The following is a 22,208-nucleotide window of genomic DNA, read 5'->3' on the forward strand; positions in this document are numbered from 1 at the left end:
TTTGATTATTTCCTTCATTTTTATAAAAAAATAAATGCTTTTCTGATGTGATTTGAAATTTAAAAAGGGAGAAAAAAAGTTCGCCAAAAGGCAGATTCGAACCCCGGTCGATCGTGTCAAAAGAAGTGTATTGCAAACTTTACCATCCGCACCACTAAATCTGACAACTAGTAACCGTCTTTTGCATATTTGACTATCCCAATCATACATTTGTGGGTGGAGTTAATGTAAATAGCCTCTGCCAGCAACATAGCTATTTGCACTTAAATAGACACTCCGATTTTTTTTTTTTTTTATATATATATATATATATATTCCCAACAATGAAACAGTTGCCCACATAAAAAAAACAGGGGGTGCTACAGCACCCTCAGCACCCCCACTTCCCGCGCCCCTGGGTGTGACTGACTTTAGCCCACTTGTCCCACTAATTTGAGAGAGGTGAACTGTCCCCCGCGGCCGCACCCCCCTCCCTTTTCCACTTCTCACACAGCTTCTGTCCTCGGTACCTTCTCAACAAGCAGGGGCGCCAATTTGCCAATTCCCCGCACAGTTATATGATAAATAATAGAAAACCGCTTAGCGGCGCAGATGATTTTTTTTTTTTCCAAGTGCTTGTGCCGCCCCCCACGTGTCATGAAAAAATGCCGCCCCGGGCGGCTGCCCCGTTCGCCCATGCCTAAAACCGCCACTGACCACAGCTGCCAGAATTATTTTGTGAAAACTACGGGAATTTTTTTTTACAGTGTACACACTATTTTTAATTATCACCTTATTTTTTTTTTAATGAAAATTACAAGACCCATGATTCATTTTTTACAGTGCACAATCCTTGACAGGATAATCAGGATCTCAATGTAAAGACTGACTGTATTAATCTGAGCGGTAGATGAATACTTACATAAACAGGTTCATGATACACTGATTTGAGTAGGCTATATTACAGATTACCGGAATGACAAATTAACCATTACATTGTGCAAAACAATTGGACAAACAACAAAACAATAATGTAATATTACAAAATTAATTTACACATTACTATTTCTTATACTATTAATGTACAACTGAAGTTTTCCCCCAATAACCACCACTGAATAAACAGTAATATATGTTTCAATATTTTTCGCTTGCTAACACATCAATACCACAGACATTTATTCAATCGTGAAAATCAGAAAACATGATCATGTTATTAGATGATTAATTGTGCTTAATTAATTGGTCACTTGCTGATTTATCACGTGACACAGACAATAAGAACCAATAATCAGCAGAAATGGCACAACATAATTTGACATTTATACTATTACCTGTTTTTTTTTTTTTTATATATATATATTTGCATTATTTGAGTTGAATATATTGTTTAATATTTTTTAAGCATTGAGGTTCTCTATGGTCTCTTCTAACTGATCTCCACGACCTGACATTGAGAAAAGGTAGATAAACTCTTCTCACTATCACTCATTAAATCCTCATGTTTCATCTGTGCATCAAATAATGCAGAAGTATCAACTACAGACACATTGCTGACTTTCTTTCAGTCTCTTCAATTCCTCTGTCAGTCTCTCCAATTCCTCTGTCCTTCTCTCCAATTCCTCTTTCGGTCTCACCTTTTCCTCTTTCGGTCTCACCTTTTCCTCTTTCGGTCTCTCCAATTCCTCTGTCAGTCTCTCCAATTCCTCTGTCAGTCTCTCCAATTCCTCTGTCAGTCTCTCCAATTCCTCTTTCGGTCTCTCCAATTCCTCTGTCAGTCTCTCCAATTCCTCTGTCCTTCTCTCCAATTCCTCTGTCCTTCTCTCCAATTCCTCTTTCGGTCTCACCTTTTCCTATTTCGGTCTCTCCAATTCCTCTGTCAGTCTCTCCAATTCCTCTGTCAGTCTCTCCAATTCCTCTGTCCTTCTCTCCAATTCCTCTTTCGGTCTCACCTTTTCCTCTTTCGGTCTCTCCAATTCCTCTGTCAGTCTCTCCAATTCCTCTGTCCTTCTCTCCAATTCCTCTTTCGGTATCACCTTTTCCTCTTTCGGTCTCTCCAATTCCTCTGTCAGTCTCTCCAATTCCTCTGTCAGTCTCTCCAATTCCTCTTTCGGTCTCACCTTTTCCTCTTTCGGTCTCTCCAATTCCTCTGTCAGTCTCTCCAATTCCTCTTTCGGTCTCACCTTTTCCTCTTTCGGTCTCACCTTTTCCTCTTTCGGTCTCTCCAATTCCTCTGTCAGTCTCTCCAATTCCTCTGTCAGTCTCTCCAATTCCTCTTTCGGTCTCACCTTTTCCTCTTCGGTCTCACCTTTTCCTCTTTCGGTCTCACCTTTTCCTCTTTCGGTCTCTCCAATTCCTCTGTCAGTCTCTCCAATTCCTCTGTCAGTCTCTCCAATTCCTCTTTCGGTCTCACCTTTTCCTCTTTCGGTCTCACCTTTTCCTCTTTCGGTCTCTCCAATTCCTCTTCGGTCTCACCTTTTCCTCTTTCGGTCTCTCCAATTCCTCTGTCAGTCTCTCCAATTCCTCTTTCGGTCTCACCTTTTCCTCTTTCGGTCTCTCCAATTCCTCTGTCAGTCTCTCCAATTCCTCTTTCGGTCTCACCTTTTCCTCTTTCGGTCTCTCCAATTCCTCTGTCAGTCTCTCCAATTCCTCTTTCGGTTTCACCTTTTCCTCTTTCGGTCTCTCCAATTCCTCTCTCCGTCTCTCCAATTCCTCTTTCGGTCTCACCTTTTCCTCTTTCGGTCTCTTCAATTCCTCTGTCCTTCTCTCCAATTCCTCTTTCGGTTTCACCTTTTCCTCTGTCCTTCTCTCCAATTCCTCTCTCCGTCTCTCCAATTCCTCTTTCGGTCTCACCTTTTCCTCTTTCGGTCTCTTCAATTCCTCTGTCCTTCTCTCCAATTCCTCTCTCCGTCTCTCCAATTCCTCTTTCGGTCTCTCCAGTTCCACTCTCCGTCTCTGCTCTTCTTCCTCTTGTCTGAATCTAAAAACATCTTCATACATCTGATTACTGTAGTGTCCTCCTCCATTCTGCTCTATCATTGTTTCAATCTTCTGTAGGAGATCATTCACCTGCTGTCTGTTATTCTCATCTCTATTGAATACCTGATATCTGCCTCCACACAGATCAACTAGACGTCTTAATCTACTGTTCTTCTCAATGAGCACCTCAATAGAATTTCCTTTCAGCTGATCTCCATGAGTGAAGAGGATGATGGAGTATTTTAACATCTCCTCACCAAACAACATCTCAATAATCTGAGGAATCTGTCTCTCCTGATCAGTGAATCTCATATTCACAGCAAATACAATGAGAAAAGCGTGAGGTCCAGGACTGGATAAATACACACTTCTCGCTATCTCCACCAATAACTCTTCATGTTTCATGTGTGTGTTAAAGAATCCAGGAGTATCAACTACAGACACAGATCTGCCTGAAACAGTGGCGTGTGCTTCTGAACATTCACGGGTTACTGAATCTGTACTCATCACAGATACAAACTCTTTCTGTCCCAGTATTGTGTTTCCAACTGCACTTTTCCCAGCACCACTTTTACCCAGAAGAACAATCCGTCTGGATGAGAGACTGGAGACAGGAGTGTGTTGATCAAAATCAGTTGGTATTTTTCTCCTCAATGGATTCTGCTTCAGTATCTCGGGTGGTTCTTCTTCTACATAGTAAAGAAACAAAAAACACTGAATACCATTTTTAACACTCACAGCAAAATATTTTGATCAAAAGGTGTCCAGAATATTTATTCAATATTGGTAAACAAGACTCACCCTGTGTCTCAAAATATGACTTAATTATTTTTGTATTCAGCGTTTGAACTTGTGCAATATCTCCTTTTGTCTTGTTGTTGAACACATGGTATCTCTGATCATATTTCTGAATGAGTTTCTTCAGTGCTTCAGTCTCATCAATGAATTCTTGCATTGTCATGTTCTCATCTTCTAGTTCATCTCCTCTGGTGAAGAGAATCCAGGTGTTTTTCAGGCGTTTTTCTCCCAAGAGCTTCTCAATCTTATCCACAGTTTTTCTCTCTTCTTCAGTGAAACTGTCAGCTTTGATGACCAGCAGAAACACACAGAGACCTGATTCACATTTCTGCAGAACCTTTTCATTTATCTGCTGAATCGCTTCTTCATTCATATCTGGGTTTAATAATCCTGGTGTGTCATGAACAGTGACTGGAATCCCACCAACAGTTCCAGATTCAGCAGCTACTTCTCGAGTGACTGAAGCATGGCTTTTCTTTGTTAAGAAAGCTTGTCGTCCCAGTATTGTGTTTCCTGATGAACTCTTCCCAGCTCCTCTTATTCCCAGCAAGACCACATTCAAACCTAGAAATAAATAACATCAACAATGTGTAACAGGAAAAAAAAATACACACGGAACAGTTTACTATGCTAACCATTTGTATTTGATATTTAAAATTAAAATCTTCAAGATCAACATTTACAATTTTACAAGGGACAAGCAAATTGCATCATACATCTTCTGAATTCGGCATAAGTGTGTTTTAGTGCAGTGATTCCCAAGCCTGTTCCTGCAGCCTCCAACCGGACACATTTTTAATATTTCCATTATTGAACTAAGCCATTTCATTTCTTGTGTCCTCCAATGAGCTGATGAATTCAATCAGGTGTGTTTTGATTTGAGAGATACAACATTTCACAGGAACAAGTGTAAATAACCATAAGTATATTTGTTGCAGAAAAAGGTCTTTTATTTTTTAAATGTTTTGTATTGAAATGGGTGTCTTCCAGTCTTCCGCTCATGCTTTTGTTTTTCTTTGGGGAAGCGCGCGCGCGCCCTGGTTAGTGCTTTTTATAACACATAGCTCATCGCAAGTATGGCAATAACTTTGACACGGAGCCGTGTTTAAACTTCACTTTTATACTTGCAGCCCCTCTGAAGAGGCAAAAGGTATGTTAAATCATTTGAGATATTAGCATTTTTTTTGTTAATATGTTCGTTTTGGCGCAAATGTAAGATTTGTGAATGTGAACAATGTTAGCTGATCAGTTACATGTTTTGTATACATTTCAGCTCTTACGTTGGTGATATGGTGAACGGATTAAGGTTCATAAAGGATTAAACATCATAAAACCATCAGTAAAAGTCTCATCCTTGTTCGGGGGGCCTGCTACAGTAAGAGCTTCGCCTCAGTGTGCTACTACAGCGAGCGGCCCGCGGATGCTAAGGGCAACGGCTGCGAGCTACAACAACACGGAAAATGGACGGCATCGACGAACCAACACGTAAGCTACAAACCGAAATCACTGAAACGAGAGCTTTATTACATCAAGGAGACACAGAGAGTATGTTAAGGCAGGAGTTAAAGGACGATATTGAACGCAAAGAAAAACAATTAGCTGAACTCCATAAAATGGAAGCTGCGACCGAGTTGTCATTACCCAGGCGTTCAGAGCGGCCTAGTGTGCTAACGGAGAAAATGCTAGCCTACCAAAAAGACGAAATGAATAAAAGGGACAAAAAACTGCTAAGTCTCTATGAACAATGGAAAGGAAACATCCAGAGAAAGCCTAAAGACTGACTTATCAGAGCACAAATTGTGTGCAATGGCCGATGATATTGAAAGGGGTTTGAATAACATGATGAAGGTGTATAGTGAAATAAGAGAGCATACTGTGCCATCCCCTGACACTAGACGCAAAATGGACTCTTGTGAAGCAGTAACTAAGGACATTATGAAAATATTTAATGAACGCATAACAGCAATAGACGGTGATTTTGAAGCAGATAGAGAAAGACGACGCCTTCATCAGCTATTGTCACACCAGTACGCCCGCTCCATCTACGGCACCGCCTCTCAGTCTAGTATCGGTAAGCAGTCTGACACTTCAAGCATCGCAGCCAAAAGGATTGATGCAGCTGCGGAGTTGGCTGCAAAGGAAGCAGAATATAAAATTGTGCAGGAGGAAATTAAACAAAAGGAAAAAATGAAAGATATAGAACATGAACTTGAGCGTTTAATGGCAGAAAAGGAAATGCAAGCTGCTCGCGCTAAACTTGAGATTTACGACAGAGAAATTAACATGGATATGGACAATCAGCAAATACAACCGATCAATATGCCTTTCTCTGTTGACCACCGATCCATTAATGAAGCACCAGCCCCCTCTAGTGGCTTACCTCTATTAATGCCTCAAAACAATGTGTCTATCCATATGTCAAATCACACGGTGAACAACCCAAACCCTCAAATGGTCACTCAAGCACCTCCCACAGACATTTCTCAGTTGGCCCAAGCAATTCAAAATAGTATAGCCATAAACCGAATCCCAATGCCAATGCCCACAGTGTTCAGCGGAGATCCGATTAACTACATTGAATGGAAGGCTTCATTCTCTTCACTTGTGGACTGCAAAGGCATCTCACCTGCTGATAAACTTCACTTGCTTAAAAGGTATGTCACAGGCCCAGCACAAAAATGTCTTGAAGGGACATTCTATCGCAGTGATGAAGAGGCATACAGGGATGCATTGCAAAAGCTTGACCAACGTTATGGACAGCCTTTTGTTGTCCAGAGAGCTTTCAGAGACAAACTGTCAAAATGGCCTAAAATAAGCTCAAAAGACGCAGAAGGATTAAGGACATTTTCAGACTTTCTAAATGCATGTCTCCAAGCCACACCATATGTAAAAGGCCTAGAGATACTAAGTGACTGTGAGGAAAATCAAAAGTTGCTGCAGAAAGTTCCTGACTGGCTGGCTGCCCGTTGGAACCGCCAGGTCACAGTTACACTTATGAACGGCAAGGATTTTCCCTCCTTTAAGGATTTTGCACAATTTGTGGCAGTCGAGGCATAAATCGCTTGCAACCCGGTCACTTCTTCATATGCTCTTCACTCATGCAGCTCACCCTACGAGAAAAGGACCACAAAGGACTTCAAACCAAACAGATCCACGCAAGTCTTTACAACGCAAACCACGGTACAAAACAATAAGGCAAGGACAAGCAACATAAAATTAAAGGTACCCTGCATGTTTTGCAAAGATGAAAAACACCATTTGTCAAAGTGCCCTAACTTCTCAGATCAGCCCTTAGAAGAGAAGCGCACATATGTTAAGGACAATAAACTGTGCTATGGATGCTTAAAGGTGGGTCATAACGCCAAAGATTGTTGCCATCGCCACACTTGTGACATTTGCCAAGGAAGGCATCCCACTTGTCTGCACAATGACAATCACAAGGCATATGAAAGGTCTCGAAGCTCCGACAACACCGCTCCAAGCACTCCAAAGGAAACCGCGGCAGTCACAGCTCTCAGCCCGTCTAAAGAGGAATTAGTTTACGCACTATTAGACACACAAAGTGACAGCACATTTGTCTGTGAAGAATTAAGCAACCACCTACGAGCAGACAATCACCCTGTAAAGTTAAAGCTAACTACCATGCTGGGTGTTCACTCTATTGTTAAGAGTCACAGAGTATCTGGACTGCGTGTGAGATGTTATGACTCAGACATTTGCATCGACCTACCCCCCTCATATACCAAAGACTTTATTCCTGTAAACTACGACAACATAACCACTAGTGACACTGCAAAACAATGCCCCACCTGACAGAAATTGCTGATAAGATACCACCTCTTCTGTGTTGTGATGTTGGACTCCTTATTGGATTTAACTGTCCCAGATCTTTAGCTCCAAGACAAGTTCTACTAGGAGAAGGGAGCCATATGCCATCCGCACAGACCTAGGGTGGAGTATCGTTGGTGGCTCCACACCAGTGCTTAATGAAACTCAGTCAAGTTTGTGTCATAGAATCACAATAAAGGAATTACCCCCCGTAACTCCCATGGACGTGATCAATGTGCTAGAGTCAGATTTTAAGGACACAAAGGCAAGCGACAAAACAGTCTCACAAGAGGATCTCATCTTTTTGGACAAGCTCAAAGAGGGAATAAGGAAAAACGAACAAGGACACTGTGAGATGCCCCTGCCATTCAGACAAAGGCCACACTTACCCAACAACAGAAAGCTTGCTGAAATCAGACTCGAACACTTAAAGCGAAAGTTTAACAAGGATGAAAAGTACAAAAGAGACTATATAACTTACATGGAAGACATTATTGAAAGGGGTGATGTCGAAGAAGTACACAATGAAGGAAAAAAAGGTGAACAATGGTACATTCCCCATCACGGGATTTATCACCCCAAAAAACCCACTAAACTTCGTGTTGTGTTCGATTGTTCAGCCAAACACAATGGTACAAGTCTAAACGATCATCTTCTCCAAGGGCCAGACCTGATTAACAATCTAACAGGCATCCTCCTACGGTTCAGACAACATCCCATTGCTCTAATGTGTGATATAGAGAAGATGTTCCACCAGTTTCATGTCCAGCGGTGCGACAGAGATTACCTGAGTTTTCTGTGGTGGAAAAACGGCAACACAGAGACACAGCCACGGGTACACAGAATGAAGGTACATCTTTTCGGTGCGACATCATCCCCAGGGTGTGCAAATTACGGACTAAAGTACTTAGCTAAAGAACACTGTCACACACACCCTGTAGGATCTGAGTTCATGGAAAAGGACTTTTATGTGGACGACGGAGTCACAAGCACAGACACAGTTGAAAAGGCAATACAGCTCGCACAAGAGGCCACAGAGATATGCAAGCAAGGAGGGCTCCGTCTACACAAATTTATCTCAAATAGCCCTGCTGTTCTACAAAGCATCCGCCGTCTGAATGTGCAGTAGAGATAAAAACAAAGGATCTAACATTCAAAGACATGCCACAAGAAAGGGCCTTAGGCATCCAATGGAACGTTGAAAGGGACTGTTTCAGATTTGACAACACTTTAAAAGACCAACCAGCAACACGTCGCGGTATCTTATCGACTGTTGCATCCATCTGATCCCCTTGGCTTCCTGGCGCCATATGTGCTCCACGGAAAAAGGATCCTGCAGGAAATGTGTCACCAAGGTATCAACTGGGACGACTCCCTGCCAGAAACACTGAGGCCAAGGTGGGAGAGCTGGCAACGTGACTTTGCCAACCTAGACAAGGTAAACATAACTCGCTGTAACTTTCCTGCTAGTTTTGGAGAGCCTAAAGAATTAGAGTTGCACCACTTTTCGGATGCGAGCACAAGTGGTTATGGACAATGCACCTATTTAAGAGCCAAAAACGTTAAAGAGGAGATTCACTGTTCATTGGTAATAGCCAAAGCCCGTGTTTCTCCTACCAAGCTGACTACAATCCCCAGACTCGAGCTAACTGCTGCTGTAGTTTCAGTCTCAGTTAGTAACATGTTGAGAGAGGAACTCTGCTACGCTCAAGTCAAAGAGTATTTCTGGACTGATTCTAAGGTAGTTTTGGGCTACGTAAACAATGAGGCACGTCGTTTCCATACTTTTGTAGCGAATAGAGTCCAAAAGATTCGCGAAAGTACAAACCCTCTGCAATGGTTTTATGTGCCATCTGAAGAGAACCCAGCCGATAGTGCATCAAGGGGTAAATCAGTCACTGAGCTTCTCTCATCCAACTGGTTCACCGGACCCTCCTTTCTCTGGGTGAGGGACCTGCCCACAACTCAAACTGTAGAGCTGGAACCATCTCTTGGAGATCCAGAAGTCAGAAAAACACAGACAATGTTAACCAAAGTTACAGAGACATTCAGCCTTGCAGAACGTTTGTCCAAGTTTTCGTCATTGTCCAAAGCAGTCAGAGCTGTAGCACGTCTCATAAGAAGGGCCAAGAAAATCAAATCAGATGCGCCGGCTACAGTGAGTGAACAAGAAAGTGCAGTACATGTCATCATTAAGGATGTACAAAACAAACATATGGAAAAGAGATAAAGCTGTTAAACAAAGGCAACCAGCTCCCACATCACAACAAACTGTTCCACTTAGACATTTTCAGAGACACGGACGGTCTCATCAAGGTTGGAGGGAGACTTTCAGCTATCAAAGACTCTTTCAAACACCCTATTGTGATGCCAAAGGAACATCATGTGACCAAACTCATAATAGCTCACTGTCATGACAAAGTAAAACACCAAGGAAAATGCTTTACCATAATGAAATCAGATCCAGTGGCTACTGGATCCCAGGGATGAGCAGAACCGTTGCTTCTTTCGTCCGTCAGTGTGTCATCTGTCGCAGACTCCGCAAAGCTCCGGAGGGTCAGAGAATGAGTGACCTACCTGCAGAACGCTTAGAACCCTCTTCTCCCTTCACATACTGCGGTATGGACTGTTTTGGCCCTTTTATAACTACAGAAGGCCGAAAACAACATAAACGGTATGGACTTTTATTCACTTGCTTTTGCTCCCGCGCCATTCACATTGAGCTATTAGAGGACTTATCCACTGACACATTCATTAATGCATTAAGGTGTTTCATTGCTATCAGAGGTTCAATTCGCCAAATCCAATGTGATCAGGGAACAAACTTTGTTGGCGCAAAGAATGAGTTTAAAACTGCCCTAAGTGAACTGGACACCCAAAGACTGAGTACCTATCTGTCCCAAAAACAGTGCGACTTTGTGTTGAATGCACCTCACTCCAGTCACGTAGGGGGAGTGTGGGAACGCCAGATAAGAACTGTCAGAAGTGTATTGAATACTACTCTGTCACTTGCACATGGTAGACTTAATGATGCTTCATTAAGGACTTTATTTTATGAAGCTATGGCCATAGTCAATAGTCGCCCACTGACTGTAGACAACCTTAACAACCCTGACAGTTTGGAACCACTGACCCCTAACCACCTGCTCCACCTGAAATCTGGCACAACACTGCCCCCACCTGGTGCCTTCCCAAAGGAGGACCTCTATGGAGCAAAAAGATGGCGTCGTGTGCAGTTTTTGACTGAGCAGTTCTGGTGCAGGTGGAGGCGTGAGTATCTGCACAACATTATTGCTAGGCAGCGCTGGCACTCACCAAAAAGGAATTTAAGAGTAGGTGATGTTGTGTTGGACATTGATGAACTGTCACCCAGAGGTGAATGGAGACTTGCCAGAGTCCTGGAGACTGTTATCGGCAAGGACGGACTTGTGAGAAGAGAAAATCTCCTTTGGAGATAAGAGACTGAATAACAAAGGTCAACGCAGTAATAAGCTTTCTATTGTGGAGCGTCCTGTGCAAAAGCTAATTCTGATATTAGAATGTTCATAAGCTAATTAAGAGAAATGGTTGTTGAAAATTATTCGTTGTTGTTATCCTGATATAACAAACTCTCATAATTTGGTGGGAGTGTAAATAACCATAAGTATATTTGTTGCAGAAAAAGGTCTTTTATTTTTTAAATGTTTTGTATTGAAATGGGTGTCTTCCAGTCTTCCGCTCATGCTTTTGTTTTCTTTGGGGAAGCCTTGGCATCTGGTTAGTGCTTTTTATAACACATAGCTCATCGCAAGTATGGCAATAACTTTGACACGGAGCCGTGTTTAAACTTCACTTTTATACTTGCAGCCCCTCTGAAGAGGCAAAAGGTATGTTAAATCATTTGAGATATTAGCATTTTTTTTGTTAATATGTTCGTTTTGGCGCAAATGTAAGATTTGTGAATGTGAACAATGTTAGCTGATCAGTTACATGTTTTGTATACATTTCAGCTCTTACGTTGGTGATATGGTGAACGGATTAAGGTTCATAAAGGATTAAACATCATAAAACCATCAGTAAAAGTCTCATCCTTGTTCGGGGGGCCTGCTACAACAAGTTTGGGAAAGTAATGTACTTTCAAGTTCATTTGTCACTTACACATCAACTACAGGTAGAAGAATCTGAAATGATTCACATGAACTAAACATATATTTACACTAAAGCAAATCTTTGCATATAGAGTTACTGTAAGTTGTTGATAGGCTTGTATTTTCTGATTATCTTTTAATTACTGGACTGTCTGAGAGACAGAATTAGAACTATTTCAACAGCACTGAAAACCATTAAATGAAATATGCTCTTGCTAAAATATATTTCACAGTATTTTAAAAATGACCTATGGAATTAATTCAACTTACCGGGTGAGTGATCTTTGAGATCACTTTGAGATCTTTGAGATGAACTTTGTTGTTTTTCTTGTTCTGTTTTCTTCTTCTCTTCTCTTTTCTGTCTTTCATCTTGTCTCTGTTTCTCCCATTGCATTCGTTCCAGTTTCATCTGCTCAAGCATTTTATTCTCTTTTTCCTCTCGGTCTTTAATTAGGCTTTTATATCGTTCTTCTCTCTCTCTGAATTCATATTCTCTTCTTTTTCTCTCTTCATTTCTCTCTTTCTCTTCTTCAAGTTTCTTCATCAGTTCTTCTCTTTCTCTGTTCAGTTTCTCCATCAGGATCTTCATCTTGTTTTCGTCTGCTTCATGTTTAGATTGAAGATCTTCTTTCTCTCTTTCCCTTCTCTCTCTCTCTTGTTTCAGTTTCTCACTAAATCCATCATACACACTCTGTTCTTTCTCTCTTCTTTTCTCATCCTCTTCTTCTCTTCTTGTCTTTTCCTCTTGTTTCTGTTTCTCCCATTCCTCTCGTTCTCTCTTCATCTCCTCACGCATCTTTTCTTCAAACTCTTCCTTCTCTTTCATTTTTCTTTTATATCGTTCTTCTCTCTCATTAAATTCATCTTCTCTTTTCTTCCTCTCATTCTCTATTCGGTTCATCAGTCTGTCAGTTACTGTTCCGTATTGGACCTGTAGTTTCTCTTTTTCTGATCTTATTTTTTCATTTTCTTGCCTCATTTGCTGAATTTCATTTGCAAAGGTCTCTTGTTCTGTTTTCATCTCTTCTTCTCTTTCTCTGACTCTGTCCATCAGGATCTTCAGCTGTTGTTCTTGTTTTTCTCTCTCCATCTGTCTGAACATCTTGCATGAGTAGTAACTCCCTCCATTTTCTATAACCATGGCGTCTATCTTCTCCAGCAGATCAGACACCCGTGTTCGGCCCCCAGTCTGATTATTATTGAACACGTGGTATCTGTTTCCACACGCATCAATCAGCTTCATCAAAGGAGATCCAGGTTTCCCCAAACACTGATCAATGGTTTTGTCCTTCAGATCATCTCCTCTGGTGAAGAGCACCATGGTGAACATTAAAGATTTCTCACCAAATGTCTCTTGGATGATTTTCACTGATGTTTCCTCGTGGATAGTGAAGCGTTGTCCTAAATTGAGCACAATGATGAACACATGTGGTCCAGGCAGAATCATGGAGATGCAGTTGCTGATTTCTCTTTGGATCTCCTCATTAGTAAGTTCAGTATCAAACAGTCCTGGAGTGTCGATCACAGTAACATGCCGGCCATTGATTTCACATGTTTCTCTCCGACTCTCTTTAGTAACTGACTCTTGAGATGTTTCTGCTGTAAAAGCGTTTCTTCCTAAGATGGTGTTTCCTGTTGCACTTTTCCCGACTCCAGTTTTTCCCAGAAGAACAATCCTCAGTTCATTTGTGTCTTCTCTTGAAACTGAAAATTTAAAAGGAGTTAAAAGCATTAAAAAAACAAAACAAGTCATACTGAAACTGAAGGAATCATAAAATGACAAGATCAGCTAGGTTGTGCCACTTTTTCACTGATTTAATGTTTTTGTATTATTATTTATATCAATTCAAATGCAAATACAAAAAAAAGGGGTTTTGCAGTTTCCTTTGCAGCTGGTGTAGCTTAATAAGCTTTGGAACAACTTCCCCCATGTCTGTAGTAAGATGATGCATGAGATCAGACAGACATTATATACAGGGCCATGCACAGACATTTTGAGGAGCAGTGGCCCAAGCCAAGAAAAAAGGGCACCAATCATGTAGAAAGACTGGAAGGGGACTCAGAGCACACTCAGAGCAAATGCCTGTTGAGTGCTGCTGGGGTGTGAGAAATCCCGCAGTGGAACTAGAGCATCAAAATGATTGCATAATGCTTTATCATGGACTACTCCCCTCCACTCTGCCCTTATACAGTACTCTGCCTTGTTAGAAGGGGACCTCAGCCTGTGATGGCATATATATATATATATATATATATATATATATATATATATATCAGATTATAATATTAAAACTGCATCACTGCTCCAGAGTATTGAGTTAGTTCTGTGACTGGCCAAAATGATCAGTTTGACTGTTTTATGCATTTCTTGTTTTTGTACAACTGGAACGTTTGAGTTTTGAATTATAATTTTTTTTAATGTTTTAACTTTAGAACATTGAATGTTGCACTTCTGAATGTCTCCTTTAACTGATTAAAATCACAAATGTATAAATACTACTACAGAATAAAGTTCCACTGTAATATTTACATTTAAAAGTTCTCATTTTTGCCATTATCCTAGCTCCTCACTTTAAGACTAAAAAAAAAAGTTTTTCTGCTCATTACCTTTTGGCAGTAAATGTGCCTCTAGTAAATTAACTTTCTTCTTCATCTGGTCATATTTCATAAATTTTTTCATCTGCGCCTCCAGAAATGTCTCTGTGGAGTAAAAGCCTCCTCTGTTTTCTTCCAGCATCTGCTCAATGTTCTCCATCAATGTGGACACTTGTGTTTTGGGACCAAAGAAATGATGCCATCCTCCAAAACTCTGAATGACAGACTGTGTTTCTTCATTGAGTTCTGCTGTCTGATGCTCTGAATTCTGCATTATGAGGATCATGATGTGTTTGTTGATTCTTGAGCTGAATATCCTCTGGATCTCCTGCATTTCTGCTTTGTCTTCATTATTAAGAGATCCGTCAGGAATAATGAGGAGGAAAGCATGAACTCCTGGATGACAGAGAGACACAAAGCGGAGAGTCTGGCGCATCACTTCCTCCTCCGAGAGACGAATCAGAGCTGGAAGCTCCAGCAGATTGATCAGACGTCCATGAAGCTCCACATCTCTCCTCACACACTCTGATCTTCTGTCTGTCTGCTGCAGGATCAGCTCTGATATGGAGGATTTCAATGTGCCGTCACTCCCACACACAACCACATTCAGCTTCACACCCTCTGAAACTGTGGAAAATGAATAAAGCAGGTTAAACGTTACATTTTTAACATTAATGCTATTTCAATTACAAGTTTCAGGCTATTTTCATCTATGTCTGACTCTTATTTCTAAACCTAATTCAAAGAATGAGACAATATAATAGTCATCACATTTGCTTATAATATTATTTTACAAATGGAATATATTAGATACACAGAACAAAGAATAACCAAAACAAATAAATGAAGTTAGATCAGTTCAGATCTGTTAATTAAGTCAAGTTGTCAGGGTTGGTTGAGGAGAGCAGCCAGGAAGCAGGATTCAGATGCAGCAGTAGCTTATGTTTTATTAACAAGATAACTACACTCAAGAAACCCAAGAAAGAACTCAGGGCCATGGGAGCTGGTAGAAGAGGTAGACAAGGCAGATCTGGGAAGGTAGTTTGCCCTGACGAAGCTGTAGGAACGACCACCCACAGTAGAGCTCCAGGCGGTGCCAACCAGGGCAGAGCCATATGGAAGGTGAGCAAGGCAGAGTCATGGAAGCTGGAGAAGCAGCTGAAGTCAGAGGGATGGAGGGACACGGCGACGCTGCAGGATCAGAGGGCCGAGGAGGTGCCAGGGGATACAAGGACAGAGGCAAAACTGGGGGTTGGGAAGACCAAGATGAAGGACCCTGGTGAAGCCACTGGGATGACCAGCCACCGTGGAGCTGAGGAAGCAAGGAGCCACAGTGGAGCCGATGGATCAACAGTCCAAGGAAGACTGTGGTGAAGCTGGGTCCCCTTACGAAAAAGACATTTATTCAAGTGTGCTATTAGTATACTTCTTTTAAACTACAAAAAGGAAAGTATACTTTGTCTACTTTTTATGTACTTCTCAGAAACATACTTAAAATTACATTTAAGCATACGTGACTTATACTACTTATACTATAAAGTCTAAATTTATTTGAGCTATACTTGTGCTCTTAGAATGTTTTCATTGTCATATGGTAGGGGGCTCTATTCCACATCTTCTGTACAGAATTTCCAAAACAAGTGAAGAAGAAACAACAGACGCTTCCAAACGTAATCTAACATGATCATCAGACATAAAACAGCATCAAAACTGTGTAACGTTATGGAATAAAATGTCGACCCATAAAGAGGTAATAATGACTGTCAAGCTTTAGGGTGTTGATCGACTCCATCTACGTTTTGATTATAATTCTGAATACAATTCATAGTCTTTTTTCAGCATTTGTTTGAAATGTTATTTATTTATTCATTTTTTATTTATGAAAATGACCCACATTCAAGTGTTTACAAAAAAGAATGCATCAAGCTAGAATAAAATGTTTTTTTTTTGTTTACAAGCAGATACCCTGTTAGGACGATAGGTTAGGACGATTCTAAGGGCCTGACGATGGAGGGGAGCCCCCCGAGAGGGAATCGCGATTTCTACCGAGGGGGGCCCGAGTGGATATGCTGTCCAGGGGGCCCAGAAACCATAGCGGCACCCCTGCTGAAATTGGGCCAACTTAGTCCCAAGGAGTTTTGAAATAGTACACTTACAAGTATACTACTACTAAGTATACTAAGATGGACTAAAAAATAAACTCCCAAAACTAAGAATGCCATGACCTTTAAGGCCGTTCCACACTAAGCGTGAAAAAGCTAAACAAACTTTTCACGTGATGACGCGTTAGAATAAGACAACAGCTTCCTATGGATGCTTCCACATAGACCATAAACATTCACGCACCGAAAATGCGAATGTTTTTTTCGAACCAGTCCGTTTCGCAAAGCGAAAACACGGGCCATCCAATAAGATTTGAGCATTACATCACATGGCCAGAGCAACTGCTGTTACCCAAAAGGACGATGCGGTGGCGTTAACAGCTCAGAAGACTGTATTGAGCACGAGTATAAAAACACCGAAGTAGACTTTCAGAGTCAGAGTGCGTTTACTCTCTAGATCTTCCGTATTAAAAAAAATAAAGTGAAACATTTTTCTACACATAAAATATGAAAGCAAATAGACATATGATTATGACGATATATTTTCTGTATGTGTTTTGTATACAGCTCATGGTATCCTTTAACAATAAAAGATGTTTGTGACAAATTTTAAGCAGTGTAGCGTTATTAAACATACAAAGAGTGCATGTCTGCCTATTATAGAATCAAAGTCAACTATAGATCACGATTTGAAGTTATTACAAGCACTCGATGATGGTTTAAAGTGGGTTTTAAGCAAATACATTAATAATTAAATACATTTTCAAGTGTAGATTGATACTAATTGTGCCTCTTTTATATTTTAGGATGTATTCTTGTAAGCATTATAGACTGTTTATGTTTCTCGTATAGAACCAAACTTTATTTAATTTAATGCTGTATACTGAGCAGTAGACGATGTTGAATCCATATATGAGATACATATCTGAAGAAAAATGCATTGTTGGTCAGCGCCACCTAGCGTGCAGGAGTGAATAAGCAGAAGGCGATCTATCATTTTGCACTCGGTGTGAATGCACTGTTCGTCCGCAGTTCGCCCTGCTTTTTCACATCACGCTCAGTGTGAAGTCATGCCTTTATGCATGACAACAAAAAAATATACATTTTGCTATTTTCCTATTGGATCATTTTATTATAGCTAGTGTTGCTTCATGCTATTTTTTTTATCTTTAATATTGTCATAATCTAGTGGTAAAATCATGTTATTTTTACAACAAAGCAGCACACGGATCAAATTTGGTGCTTTAAAATGTTTCAATGAATTTGAGGATGTGAAGAGCTCAGAGTAGAAATAGATTTGTCATCTTGTAATGACTTTGAGTCTTTTTTTTTTATATACCAATTCAAACATTTCCTTTTGCAGAGCTAAAATACTTTAATAGGCTTTAGCACAACATACCTGTAAAGATGAGTGAGTTCAGCCAGACATCACAATGTGTATAAGACTATATTATTCCATCACATTGTCATATTAATTAATTCTAAATGAAAAAAAATGTATGTTGGTTTCTCTGTTTATCTGTAAAATTATATAATTACAGCAAACCTTTCAGCTGCACAGCTCCACGGTATTGTAGTAATTCTGTTATTGGCCAAAATGATCAGTTTCAGTATTCTATATCTACATTTCCTGTCAAAACTGAAGCTTGATCTTTGACCTTGTTTTTGTACAATCGGAGTATTTGAGTTTTGAATGTTGCACTTCTGACACATTTTTGTTATTTTTCTGGCTCCACAGTTTTAGACTCAAACTGATTTTTGGTGATTACCTGCCAGTAAATTGATCAGATTTGGTGCTTGATAGTGTTTCAATGAATTAGAGTTTGTGAAGAACTCAGAGTAGAATTTGATTTGCATTCAATCAATATTAGTTATAAATGAAATTAAACTCACATCTTTCCGTGTCCTGTTGCTTCATTGTGGAATCCTGTGAGGCTTCATATTGAGCACAAACCAGGTGACGTCCATCATTCATTTGCACAATGTCCTCAAACGCCTGCAGAAGATCATCAGGAGAGCTGTTTCTCTGAAGACTGAAGTGTCTGTCGGAGCATTTCTGAATGATTTTCTGTAGGATGTCACTAGTTTCTGTGGGCTCTTGTGTGCTGAGCACCATGGTGTGATGATAAACGCGCTCAGAGAAAGAGTCCAGCACCTTCTCCACACGCTCCTGATCTTCTGCTGAACACTGATCATGTTTGAGAAGCAGAACGATCACATGAGGTCCTGGATCAGACAGAAACACACACTCTCTCACTGTCTGTGTGATCTGATGATCTGAGATGTTCGTCTGGAGCAGCTGTGGACTGCTGATGATGATCACGTGTCTGTTCTTCAGTCTTCCTCTGACTCTCTCCACAACATCTGGAGGAGCTTCACTGTCAAATGCTGCTCGTCCTAATATGAAGTTTCCCACTCGGCTGTTTTCTGACACGCTTTTCCCCAGCAGGACAATCCTCAGATGAGTCCTATCACTCACTGAAAAACAAGAGATGTGTATCTTACTGTATGTGACCAAGATCTTTAGTTTTAATGCATCAACATCACAACAGAAGTAGAAACATTTGGAGGGAGTAAAATGGCCCATAATTATCACATGTTCTTCATCAAGATTAATCAATGTTCATCTTTGTAAAGACTTACTGGAGGGTGGGTGTATCTCTTTGCTCTGACATCTCTTTTGAGCAGAACCACGAACAACAGCTGCAAAACATCAAATTAAAAACATGTGAAAATAGATGGGATTTAGAGGAGATTGAGGTATAACTAGAGTAAACATAGTACATTACATTTATATTTATGCATTCAGAACATGCTTTTATCCACAGTGACAACATAGTCAACAGGAACAAGGATGTTCACAAACAGTTTAGTAGCTCAAACCAAGCAAAAGGGTAAATAATAAAGTGTAACTAAATCATCTTTATTAACCCGCAAGACAAGTCATCCACATTAACAGTAGCAGCTGTTTATTTACATGTGCTTTAGTTATTAACTACATCAGGTAACTTGTTTTGGTAAAGGTGGCTTTAATTTTAAATATTTTTTTGTAAATGCAATGAATTCCATTTAAAACAGTTTTTCACAATTAATAGGACACTTTAGAATATTATAAATCATATAGCTTGCTGCTGATATTAAAAAACCTCATGAACATAAACATGAATAGTCGCCATCAGAAACATGACGTGACGATGAATGTTTAAGCCTGTGTAGTTTCATCAGTCAGTGAAAAATGCTTTTTACTTCTAAATATATTAAGTACAATGTAATATGGACACTTTTTACTTAAAGTAAAATTTTGGTTATAACTTTTTTAGTGGAGTGAATCTTATTAAAGACAAATCATGACTATCGATCATCTTAAAAAAGATAAATTTCACGTGTACTAACTGAACCTCAATTAAACTTATTTTCTTTTAAAGCCCTTGTTTTAAAAAGATGTCTGACTGATATGACTGATGTTCATATTAATATCACTAATAGATCATAAACTCTCACCTCTGCTTTTTCTGCTGGACATGATGATATTCTGTTCTTTCTGCAGTCATCAGTTGATCAGCATCTTCTCCGACTCCTCACATCTATCTCCTCAGACTCCTGTCGCTAATTACACTGATTTTACAAAACACAGCAATGAGATCATGTTACCACGATATGTGCACATGATTGATTTTAAAACGCTAATATTTAAGACGCGGTTGTTTTCTCAATCACTCATACAAATAAATCAATATGCTGATAAAACCTGAATGGTCGATTTGTGCTTCTGTGTATCTGTGCATTCATGTACACTGATATTCCCAAAGATATGTATAATGTAACTAATATCATATTTGATCACAAAAAGGAGCAGTTTTAAGCAATTTAGGCAACATGTACAATTCAAAATAATCGATTTGTACAACGATTATAATGCTTTACCTTTACACGCAATAAAAGCTGATTGTTCCACTTGCACTTAAACTAGAAGAAAATGTTTTTTTTTTTTTTTTTATGATTCTCAAGAAGATTTACAAGACATTTACAAGATGATAGTCACACGGGTATGTTTTGAAATGACAAAATGATTCCTTAGTATCCTTACGTGAAAGTGAAACCAACGATTTCTGCAGCCCAAACAGTTAATTACACTCTTAATTACATTAAAATCATCACTTTATTTTTGTACATCGTATTTACAAATCCAATTTTCCACAAAGAGTGACTCTAAAGTAAAAGTGATACCTGCATGTCGAGGTTCGTCATTACTATCGTGCAAGCAGGAATAAATAACCCTGTGGGCGGAGTTTGTGGTCGTTGCGCTTTACACAAACGGAAAGTAAAGACACCGTACACTCATACACTCAATTAGATAATATTTCGATATTTTTTTCTTTACAAATGATTTCTGATAAATTTCCAACCATTCTAATTCATTTATCAGCTCTGTTGCTTCAATATTCTCTTTCTTGGTCGTTTAATTTGCTTGCCTACACATTTTTACAAATTAACACTTCAAATTAAAATGCTTTTTATTGTGTGTGCCAGGAATAAAGTATATTTTCCATTAAACAAATCAGTCTGCCGTACAAGTTGATCCAAGTTGTCACGTGATGGTTTCTTAAAGGAATAAACGCAAAAAGAGATCATTAGCCACAATTCGCTTTTTTTTTTTTGTAAGGTAAACTATTATTAATTTTAAGCCAGCTATGCTTAAAAAGGCATTAAGCATAAAACTTTTGCTCAAAAGTGTGCAAGTGGCAGCTGGTTCAAATATCAGATAACCCCACTGACCAGTGACACAGAGCTATGAATGATTGCCAGTATATGATCTGAAACAATCATGTTAATAAGGGTTAGAAACACTGCCATTCTTTCAATGTACTGTACATTCACACTCCAAAACAGTGAGCTGGATGGAATGGTAAAATACAGGAGAATCCCAGGAAAAACAGGAAGGTTGACAGGTATGTGTGTATTTGTAGATCTTTAACTCTGCTGTGATTCTGATGATCACCTGTAGAGGGAGACACATCACTATGTTACAGGGGTCAAAGGTCAATCCTGCACTTTATCTGACTGCATAGAGAGGAATATGGAGTATATTTGTCACAATTAGCTGCTACTGCGAAGGAGCAAGGAAACAGGGAATGACTTCAAGATTATTATGCTATTTGTAGTAAAACTACAGTAACAACAAATTTAACATAGTTTCATTATAGTAACTATAGTTTAATTTTTGTAGCTAAACTATGGCAATACAAACTATGACGTCACTCTGTATGCAGATCGGCTGTTAGCATGAAACTGGTTCCTCGACAAAAAGCCAATAGGATTTTTCCATAGATTTTTGGATTATATAGAATAAGCTCTGTGTTCAATCATAGTTCATGAAATTTACACGCTTTGTCCATCAAGATAATCTTCACAAAATAATATAACTTTGACAAATTTATTTTAGTGAATAAAGTACCACATTTCAGATCTCGTTTTGATAGGGTGGATACACAAAATGTTATTTTATCCTTGCTTCTAGGAAAAGCTTCTTACATTTACATTTACATTTACATTTAGTCATTTTGCAGACGCTTTTATCCAAAGCGACTTACTTCTTGTGGCCGTAAACATTTAATTTTAACGTGGCTTTAAGCACTGATCATTAAAGTTTAACTTTCACCACGTAAAGGCGGTAAATGTGGTGTTTACATGGATTAATCGTATGAGTTTACCTTATGGTCCGAACCCAGAGTCCCTGCATCAGTAAGCGATAAACTCGAGCTTCTTCCCTCTGAAGACTTGTGTCGCATTTCGGGGCAAA

The 22,208-nt window shown here is 39.6% G+C and overlaps 1 protein-coding gene across 2 annotated transcripts; it reads right to left on the bottom strand.

The window, feature by feature from the left end:
- Positions 1 to 2,248: 2,248 nt before the first annotated feature.
- Positions 2,249 to 20,850, bottom strand: LOC131528954 (putative autophagy-related protein 11). 2 transcript variants are annotated; one of them, XM_058758433.1, is made up of 9 exons: positions 20,636 to 20,850; positions 19,910 to 20,023; positions 19,052 to 19,111; positions 18,302 to 18,886; positions 14,319 to 14,933; positions 11,982 to 13,415; positions 3,760 to 4,320; positions 2,455 to 3,647; positions 2,249 to 2,392 (listed from the first exon to the last, which is right to left on the bottom strand). In XM_058758433.1, exons 2-9 carry the CDS (start codon positions 19,929 to 19,931, stop codon positions 2,264 to 2,266), a joined length of 4,599 nt encoding a protein of 1,532 aa, XP_058614416.1. In that variant the 5' UTR covers positions 19,932 to 20,023; positions 20,636 to 20,850; the 3' UTR covers positions 2,249 to 2,263. The 2 variants fall into 2 exon arrangements, with proteins under 2 accessions (XP_058614416.1, XP_058614417.1); XM_058758434.1 differs by lacking the exon at positions 20,636 to 20,850 and adding an exon at positions 20,496 to 20,514.
- Positions 20,851 to 22,208: the final 1,358 nt, after the last annotated feature.

This window comes from Onychostoma macrolepis, chromosome 21 (assembly GCF_012432095.1).
Source record: "Onychostoma macrolepis isolate SWU-2019 chromosome 21, ASM1243209v1, whole genome shotgun sequence".
Lineage (NCBI taxonomy): Eukaryota > Metazoa > Chordata > Actinopteri > Cypriniformes > Cyprinidae > Onychostoma > Onychostoma macrolepis.